Source organism: Salvia miltiorrhiza, chromosome 7 (genome assembly GCF_028751815.1).
Source record: "Salvia miltiorrhiza cultivar Shanhuang (shh) chromosome 7, IMPLAD_Smil_shh, whole genome shotgun sequence".
NCBI classification, from domain to species: domain Eukaryota; kingdom Viridiplantae; phylum Streptophyta; class Magnoliopsida; order Lamiales; family Lamiaceae; genus Salvia; species Salvia miltiorrhiza.
Window position 1 is genome coordinate 46,700,256 of NC_080393.1, and position 10,425 is coordinate 46,710,680.

The window sequence follows — 10,425 nt, forward strand, 5'->3', positions numbered from 1 at the left end:
CATGCAATTAGGCTAATGTAACCATTTTTGAATTATTTGTAAATGAAATCACAACATTAGCTCCAAATTGCCAACGTCACTTTCAAAGTGTAGCAAATTTATACTCAACCTTTTGATCTATTGCGATTAGGATCGCCTTTAAATTTTTTGGCCATCGAAAATTTCGAACAATCACTAAGAAGTCAATTTTATACAAATTTTGATATTTTTCGAACCTTAATTCTAAAAATTTAAGATTAAGAATATCAACGAAGTCGAAGAGATGAACGTTTTAATATATGAGCCGATGTCCAATACATTACTAACTTCGACGAAATTTGCTGGAGTGATGACAACAACCAATACTTACTTCTCCAACTATCAATATACTACTCCCTCCGTTCCACGAATCTTGATACATTTTTTTTTGGCCGTCCCACGAATCTTGACACATTTACAAATAAGGTACTCCCTCTGTCCACGAAAAAGTGCCCTACTTACCTCTTTTTTTTTTTGTCCACGAAAAAGTGTCATATTTACCTTTTTGTACATTCATACCCTTTACTTTTCAATTTATTTACAACTTATGTCATTAATAAATCCACACTTTTATTTAATCTATGCAATTAACCCACACAATTAACTCACTAATTAAAACTACGAAACCAACTCCCTCACGCCTAATCAATCCCATTTCCCCCAAAATTAAATTACTCTTTCTCTGAACTCAAACAAGTGGAAGAAATACACACAAACCCTCCAAATTGTATCTCCAATTGTATCTATAGCTCAATTTAATGGCTTTTGGGCTATGTGTATTTGTTGATTAGCTCAATGGAATAATAAATATGTTCTGAAAATTAACTCAACTTCACGTGTGAATTCCGCACTACAAGAAATTGAGTTTTTACCCACACATAATAATGTGTGGTAGTTTAGCCACACATAATTTCAAAATGTGTAGGTAATTCACACAAAAAAATTTCATTAGTTATTGACATTTAAAATGTGTGGCAAAAATATTTTCGTGACATTTATTATTTTACGGTTATTTTTAAGTTTTATTTATGTATAATAAAATTTATTTTTAAATTTATTGCGCCAACGTGGCAAACTAATAAAAATTATTAACCACACATAATTCTAAATTATATATGTATGGGTAATGAATTTTTATCATTATTTATTCTTGACATTTATGAAACGTGGGAAAATATTTTAGCTACATTTATATTTTGGCTTTAATTAATTATTTATGCAAATCTTAATTGATGTTTTACCCACATATAATTACCCACACATATTTTGAAAAATGTGTAGATGAAACAATTTGAAACTTTCAATTAGTTATTGACATTTAAAATGTGTAGCAGAAAATTTATTTGTAACATTTATTATATGGCAGTAATTCTTTTTTAAGTTTTATTTTATTTAATGAAGTTTATTTTTATATTTGGTGTGCACCTCTATTAATTTTTTTAAAACCACACATAATATATGTGTGGATAATAATTTTTATATTTATATTTTGACAAGTTAAAGTAAAATTAATTTTATTTTTATATATCAGTGCCAACTAATCAATTGATTTCTCTACAATTATACAATAAAATAAAAATTAAATAGTCTTTAACATTAAAATAGGCATAAAAAAACAAGAATGAATATGTTAAAAAAAACACAAGAATTAAAATAGGCATAAAAATTAAATATTAGTCTTTAACATTAAAATCGAACTCAATAAAGAGTAGGATTGTTTAAACTCTCAACAACTAAAAGTCAAGAAAATATTAACAAACTAATCAATGTCATTAGAACTACCCCTATTGTAATTTTTACCCCACTCAAAACAACTTTATCAGCTTTCTTAGTACCCGTGCCGGCACCAAAATGGGACACTTTTTCGTGGACGGAGGGAGTAATAATTATTACTTTCTCTCTCATACTTTATCACTTTTATTACCTTCTCTCTCCTACTTTATCACTTTTATATTTTATTAACTACACACTTAAAACACTAATCTACAACTCCTTAATTCTCATGCTGAAATCAAACATGTCAAAATTCGTGGGACGGAGGGAGTACATTTTAGAGATGCGCTACATATAAGTAGTCATTTGAAATATTTTGAATAGCTTTTAATTATTTTAAAATGTTTTAGGCTTAATTTAGCCAATTTAGTTAGTTAATTAGGGTTCCTAATTAAAACCTATTTCTATGCCTTTCTTCTTTCTTTTTTCTTAAAAAAAATTAACAGTTAAATAAAGAAATTTAAAGACCGCGCCAGGACTCGAACCCAAGACTTTTGGCCTTAGGCATTAACCCCTTACTATTTGACCAGCCAACACACACACAATTCTATTGCCTTCTATCTAACCTTAGTCGCACTCAACCCTATTCTCACATTTCTCTCTCGTCACACTATGTCCGCCGCACCATAAAAAGGCAGAGAATCTCCGATTCTCCATGATGCACCCTCGAATCCTTGAGGTTAATTGTGTCTCTAACCGGTGTCTTTGACGCTGAGCCACTGTCCTCTCCAAAGCTCTGTGGGTGCAACCCCTTTTCTGTGCAAATCCTAGCCCAAACGAGAGTTTCGTTCATTCGCCGCAGTGATGAAAAAGGAAGTGACCTCCGATTCCCCGGCATTGGCCCTCGATTTTTTAGGGTCCAATTTCTCTCTGAGCGGCGTCCTCGTCCCTTACCCACCATGCTCCCATGGGTGCAACACATTTTTTATGCAAACTCTAGCCCAAACCCACCTCCCTCTGTCTGCTGCGGTGATTAAAAAGGAATTGACCTCCTATGAATGAAATGTTTCAGTTTTTTGGGCAATGGAGATCTGCAGCCACTTTTTCAGATTTTTTAACTTAACAATTCATCTCTCCCTTTCATGTTATATACTCCCTCCGTCCACGAAATGAGTACCCATTTGTGGACGGCACGGGTTTTAAGAAATTTATGAAGTGTATTATGAATAGTTTAAGGGTCCCACTTTTTTAGTGTATTAATTAAAGAGACGTGTGGGGTACACTTGCCAAAAAGGGAAATGGGTACTCATTTCGTGGACGGACGAAAAAGGAAATATGGGTACTCATTTCGTGGACGGAGGGAGTAATATACTGCCAATGTGCCTTTAAAAAAATAGTGGAGTTTAGTTTAAGGCCAATTTTTAAATGCCCTAAATCTTAAGAAAATACTTAAATTTAGACGGGTTATTAGGTGGATTATGTTGTTTAAAAGGTGGTTGTTGTTAAGTTATTAATTAAGATAACCATGGTATTTAATAACATTAAATTTTAGTGGGCAACAGTAATAATAAAAATATCCAATTTGACCAATTGAATTTCCAATTCCGCAGTTTCCAGTTTCCATTTCTCTCTCTCTTTCTCTATGAGAGAGATGGAGAGCTACGCTTTGTGTTCTCCAGTTGGTTTTACCTTTGACGTACGTATCTTTCTCCTGCGTTCCCACTTAACTTAAACAAAATTCTCTACTTATTTTCTTCTATGCCATCAACCGCTAATCCTAAATAAGCCTGCTTTATTTTTTCTATATGCAGACTTGTCTTCGCCATTTTGCTTGCGGTGTTGGCAAACCAGAGCATTTTTTTTCCCCAATCTTCAATTCAATCTTCATTACTATCACCATCACCATCATCTTCACGTAATTCAGAGCTGAGCTGCTGTGATCGTGGAGCATCTTTTTGGGGGAAAATGATGAGCTGTTTCTACCTATTCAAACGCAAGAGCAAAAGGGGTGGGAATTCAGCACCTGAATTAGGCACCGCCAGTACTGGAGATAATAATTCCAGTAATCGTGCGGTTAAATCTACTGGTTCTCTACCATCTCCCACTGCTCGGGGCATACCGGAAATGTACAGAGAGAGAGAGGGGAGCCTCAGGGTTTTCTCTCTCATGGAGCTCAGAGAAGCAACCAATAATTTCAACAGACTGCTTAAGATCGGAGAAGGCGGTTTCGGGAGCGTCTACAAGGGCTCGATCAAACCCGCTGATGGAGGGCTGGGACATCCCACCATTGTTGCCATCAAGAAGCTCAACACGCAGGGCCTGCAGGTATTATTGTATAATGATTAAATTACACATTACAGCCAAAATTCGTTGAGACTATTTTGTTATAACTAACTATTGATCACTCTGATTAGGGTGAGTTTTCGAATTTCAATCGTTTCCATTTACCAGAAATTGCATCAACTAGAGCAGGTAGAGAATATGCTTCAAACTATTTCTCAGCCTAAAGACCAAAATATATACTTGTCACATTGTAATGTAACTTATGGATACACTTAGTTCCTGATTCGTTTATCGTTGAGAATATTCATATTCCAACTAGAAAGATAGAACTTGCAACCACATCTGCAGAATGTAGGAAGATAGGTAAGTGATAAGACCTGTCTAAAATCCCCAAAAATGCTCGACTTATCTACATTCGTTATCATTATGAATGAATTTAACTCAGTCAGTAGTATGAATGTTAACAGACCAGAGGGTCATGTTGTATGGATTGTAGTCGTGAACTATGTGAATATCTAAGTCATGGCCTGGTTCTGGATTCTACAGTCGTTTAGCTCAGAGTGAGTTATAGTTTTTTGATCCTTTAGCTTTTTGTAGCTAATATCCTGTTTTAATGTACCTTATAGGGCCATAAGCAATGGATTGCGGAGGTCCAATTCCTTGGAGTGCTAGATCACCCCAATCTAGTCAAGCTTTTGGGATATTGTGCCGTGGATGGAGAAAGAGGCATCCAACGACTATTGGTCTATGAGTACATGCAGAATAAAAGCTTGGAAGATCATCTTTTCAATAGGACCGTGCCTACGATTCCTTGGATAAGGCGACTAAGCATTATCCTTGGAGCTGCTCAAGGAATGGAGTATCTGCATGAGGGTTTGGAAGTCCAGGTACGTTTTACAGTGAACTCCTAGCTGGAAAAGAATACGGGTTTTGGAAAAACTTATGTAGGCTAGACATGTCTATTAAACTTGAGTTGCTTAAAATCCATGTATCCTGAAGAAATTGAACTTCAATGAGTATATTCTGGTATGATATTAGAGAAGGACAACTCAGCCCTATAGTGTTTTTGTCAGATACTAGTGTAGCACAGCCATCATAAGTTGTGCATTTCTATATTTATATTGCTTATTTGGGATTCTGATATCATAATAAAAATATACAAAATGTACTAAGTCTTAAATTAGACATAGAGCCCTTGGTTAGGCAGACAGGCATTAATAAGGTGTCTCTAATGTCCATGTATACTATTTCTCACAATTTGTTTATATCAGACTATTTCTTATGTTATTTTAACGCTTGCATGTCTAGGTGATTTATCGAGATTTCAAATCATCTAATGTTCTACTGGACAAGGACTTCAATCCCAGACTTTCTGACTTTGGTCTGGCAAGAGAAGGCCCCACAGGAAACCAAACTCATGTCTCTACTGCGGTAAGTGGATGGAATGCTTAGTAGTTGAATAGTAAGTATTTGTATATTTCTATATATAATGACTCTGTATTCTCTATTGAGTGAAGAATTATGCCACATTATATATTTCTCTCAAATACATACTCCAATACATATATCTCTTTTACGCTATTCTACAGATATATTAAGGAAATCCGTAGATCACTCAGTCGTTTTCCACTTTTCTACTCAATACTTGCATTTTTAAATTCTAATTATTGCTATAATATGCCTCACACACTTAGTGCTTCAACTGCAGAAGTCATATCCCAGAAGTTAAATAGCATACATGTTTTTTCTCATTACACCTTGTGTTTCTTGATTTTGATGTTAGCCTGTCGGCACACGTGGATATGCTGCCCCAGAATATGTTGAGACTGGCCATTTGTCAGTCAAGAGTGATATATGGAGCTTTGGAGTTGTCCTGTACGAGATACTCGCAGGGCGGCGGACCTTGGACAGAAACCTCCCATCAACAGAACAGAAACTACTAGGGTGGGTGAAACAGTTCCCTGCTGATAGTAAGAGGTTTAGCATGATCATGGATCCGCGTCTCCAAAACCAATATTCCCTACCAGCTGCTAGAAGAATTGCAAAATTAGCTGATAGCTGCTTGAACAAGAATCCAAAGGATCGGCCAAGTATGAGTCAAGTAGTGGAGATCTTGAAGCAAGCTCTGGAAGAATCACAAAGAAGTTCTTCAGATCCAAGAGACTCCCATTCATCGTTAGCTACTCCGTCTGCCCCGAATAAGCCATTCAGAAGAACCGAATATGCTAGTACTTCCAGACAGGTGCCACAAATGGCTAAGGTAAGTCATTCATTCTTGATTGGGTCAATTGCATATATACACAAAATATATCCAAATTTCGGTTTTTAACCCCCACTATTTTCTTAGTAAAAAAATACATATATTTTTAATTATTTTGGAATTCAGCCAACCCGAATTAGAGCTCCAATCACACTTAATCCTATGTGGAAGTTGTAAATTATTTACGTGACAATTCAAAAATCAGAACTTCATTTTGTCAGAACTGATGTGTTCCCGAGATGTGATATCCTCGCATATGCAGATTCAATCAAAGTTTTTGAATTTCTGACTTCTAAATTGCCATGTACTAGTAACTAATTTCTAGCTTTCACGTAGAATTAAGCCTTACCCGAATTCTAAATGGGGTCGAATTTAAAAAAATTACAAGTTTATGTATTTTTTTTTTACCAAGAAGTAGTATTGGTTAAAAACAGAAAATTGAGTATACTTGGTGTATTTATATAGGCAATTAATCCCTGTCGATTTGGTTAAGTTCAAGAATTTGCGGTAGGTTTTAAATCACCACTATTTTTGTTGACAGGCTCAAGTTTGATTCTTGGGTTTTGCTGCAAAATGCATAGGGAAGAACATTTTTGGTTGCGTTTATGTAGAAGGTGAGGGGTTTTACTTGTAAATACGACAGAATCTGTGAATTTGCATTGATTTTTGTTGCTCATAATAGAACAAGAGAGTTATTAGAAAGTGGGGGAGAGAAGAGTTAAGCTCATTGTTGTAGCCACTTCCTCTTACGATTGATTGTAAGTAGCTTCATTTTTATTTAGATTTGCTACATTCTTTTATTGCATTGCAACTACTCTCCTGTTCCTTCGCACCCATCAAAGTTGGTTCATATTTTCTTTGACATTTGGAGAAAATGATTTCAGGATTTCTTTTACTGGAGCTGATTTTAATCATATTCTTCATAAATCATGGATTTTGGACCGTTATCTAACTACTCCCGCCGTCCCACTAAAAGTGGCCTATATTCCATTTCGGGCCGTTCCATTATAAGTGGCCTGTTTTCATAAAGAGAAAAATTTAACTCTTTAAAAAGTGTAGGTCTCACTACTTTTAACCAATTTACACTTTCTCTTTTTTTCTCGTGCTGAAAAGTTTTGAGCCACTTATAGTGGGACGGAGGGAATAGTAATTAATCGTCAACTTTGCATATACGCCTTCTTTCTTATAAAAGTAAGCTGTGAGCAAACGAGAAGAAGCGCCACAAAAATGATAACAATATTTAAGAATGTTAGTAAATAATAATTTTATTTTAAGGATTGATGAGATTTCTAAATTCACTAATTTTGCTTGTAGAAAATGCCTCTTCTTATGGAATAATTTTACCTTAGTTTGAAATTTTTCTATTTTTTTTTTCTCTTAGCAAGGTGACTTCGGGGCTCTATAAGGTAATATTATTTTCTTCGCGATTTTTTTTTTGAATTAATGGACTGAATTAACCCTTCCCATATAATAAAAGGAAATACTAACCGATATAATAAAATTAGTAAACAATACTCTCTCCATCTCTAAAAATTGTGATTCAATAAAGATGACAAAAGTTTTAATAAAATGTGTGGTAGTTGTGTTTGAGTGGAGATTGAGTCTCATACTTTTTTGCAAATAGTGATAGGAGAAGTTTGGAGGGAAATGGGGAACTATTACAATCATCTTTAAAATAAAATAAAAAATAAAAAAATCATGTTTGTGAAGTCATTTCCAAATAAGGAAATACCACAATTTTTGGAAACGTATAAGATCACAATTTTCAGAGACGGATGGAGTAGTATTTATGATTTTTTTACTCTTCATATTTTTAGAATTTAAAATTAACTACAATTATTACATTTTTATCTTCAACTAAAAATTACAAAAATTACATCCCAAAAATTACTCCACAAAAGTTCATCCACCCTCAAACCCTAAAATCCCGCCGCTGCTACTGCCCACCATCGGCCGCTCTCCCCCATGGTCGATGGTCGCTGTCGTCGACTGCGCACGACGCCTAAACCTTAAATCGACGATTGTGCACTCACCAACGCCGACACCTGACGCCCTCACATAGCCTGCCACCCTCACCCTGATTCCTATCGCCCTATGTGGAGACGAGTCTGCGCTCTCTGTGTAGATGAGGCTGCCACCCTTTGTGGAGACGAGTCTACCACCTTCACCCAACGTCGACGCTGCCTTTGAAAATATTGAGTTCATCTGACAACAACATTCGTGAATCTGGGGTTAGTTCATACAATTTGATTCATGCTTATGATTCGTGCAATTTGATTCATGCTTATAATATTGTGAGGTTTCATACAATTTGATTGTATGCTGATCATTTATACTAAACTGTATAATGAAATTTAATGTTGTTTTTTGGTGAAATTGTGGATTTGTAGTTGAAATACATAATTACACACTTTAAGATGATAAAATCGTTAATCATCTTAAAGTGTGTAATTGTTAAGTGATGATAAAGTGTGTAATTTCGTGGGATTCTAATTTTGGATATAGTATGTTTCAATTTTGTGGGATGTCCAGTTTGATTGTGAGCTGGAAATTACTTTATTTAGTATGTTTCAATTATGTGGCATTTTGTGTAGTTTTGGATTTAGTATGTTTCATAGTTGTACATTTTAAGATATTCAAATTTTGTGTTTAATGTCTATATTGGTCGCGAGCGAGTACATACTGGTGTATGAAGGAGTGAGGGAAGGGGGAATAGAATAGTTACAAACTTTCGTTGTGATGGAGACACATCCAAGTTGGCCAAGGACACAAAGATAGATCCTTTGATTATTCAAGGTGAGCCAATGATAAGGGCTAGAGCTAAGATAATAAGTGAGTCCATGATGCTTTTACTAGCTGAAATAAAAGCCTAAGTCCAAGACAAAAATAAATAAATAAATAAATAAAATTGGGCCATTTAGGTCCCCTGAGGGTTGAAAGGACAGGTGTATGGGGGGGGGGGGAAATACACCTGTAGACTATTTTTGCAAGAATATTTACTTAAAACAAACACCTTTGTACTGAAAGACAGTTTTATTGATTTGAAAGGCGAGCTTCATGAAAGGTGAGCTTCAGTTGACAAGAGGTGGCGACTGATACTGAAATAGAGGTTCAGTGGGTGACTTCAGTTAATCGAGCAGATCAATTAACTTCAGTCCAATTATGGCTTCGGTCGTAAGTAAAACAGAGTAGAGTTACTTATTTAACTGACTATCGAGAGATTGATCAGTTAAACTTATAACTCTAGCAACGGAATATTAAACTTAGTGAAATAGCCTTGAAAGATTTTCTTCACAGTGAATCCCTTAGTTACTCTTTTCAGTTAGTAAGTATTATAGAAACAGAGATATGCGCAAATACTGAATATAAAAGCAAGTAAGAACACAAGGAATTTTTACGTGGTTCGGAAAATAACGTTCCTACATCCACGGCCAGAACAGATCTGACAATCACTCTGGGCATATGCTTACGGATGCAACGCAAACCTAACTGTTATGCTTACAGGTGCAAAGCAACCCCTGTACTGATAAGGAAACACCTTACAGCAACCAACTCACTGGGTTGGATTTTCACACTTAGCTTGCGGGTGCTAAGTAACCTAACTGTTTAGTTTACTGGTACTAAACAACTACTGAGCTTGGTCTAAGTCTCAATCTCAATTACAAACACTCTTCTCACTCTTTTGAAAAGAGGGTATTGTAATATACCAACTGGAATTAGTGAGTACATAATCTCAAGTAATCAGTAACTATGCTAGTGATTTATCTATGTGAGAATCCTAGTTACAATAAGAGAGTTTAAGTGATCAGTGAAACTGATTTTACAACATTTTATATCCTCTCTTCATCGATTCAATGCTTTCTGAATATTAAGCTCCATTTGATTTTTTGATGTAGCATTTGTATTGAGGATTGAATCGAAATCTTTTCTTCTCTCTTCTCACTCTTCTCCTTGAGAGATCTTCTGGAGTAGGTTACTACCTTCTCCACCGTCCATACTGGGCTCCGGGATGAGGACGAGGACGAACAAGTTGACGAGGACATAGAGATCCTCGACGTGGAACCGGTGTCTACTCTCCGCCCTGGGGCTGCCAAGACCGCCCCAAAGAGGAAGAAAAGAGACCCTGCCCTAGCTCGCAAAAGGAGGGTGAC

General features: G+C 35.7%; 1 protein-coding gene across 5 annotated transcripts; it reads left to right on the top strand.

Moving 5' to 3' along the window:
* Positions 1–3,305: 3,305 nt before the first annotated feature.
* Positions 3,306–7,074, top strand: LOC130992800 (probable serine/threonine-protein kinase PBL19). Of its 5 annotated transcripts, XM_057917550.1 has the most exons (7): positions 3,306–3,427; positions 3,543–4,056; positions 4,146–4,203; positions 4,641–4,901; positions 5,323–5,445; positions 5,798–6,274; positions 6,816–7,074. In XM_057917550.1, the coding sequence occupies exons 2-7, from the start codon at positions 3,995–3,997 to the stop codon at positions 6,825–6,827; spliced, it is 993 nt and encodes a 330-aa protein (XP_057773533.1). In that variant the 5' UTR covers positions 3,306–3,427; positions 3,543–3,994; the 3' UTR covers positions 6,828–7,074. The 5 variants fall into 5 exon arrangements, with proteins under 5 accessions (XP_057773533.1, XP_057773530.1, XP_057773532.1 ...); XM_057917549.1 differs by lacking the exon at positions 4,146–4,203 and having other exon boundaries at positions 3,307–3,427; XM_057917547.1 differs by lacking the exon at positions 4,146–4,203 and having other exon boundaries at positions 5,798–7,074.
* The last annotated feature ends 3,351 nt before the right edge of the window (positions 7,075–10,425 follow it).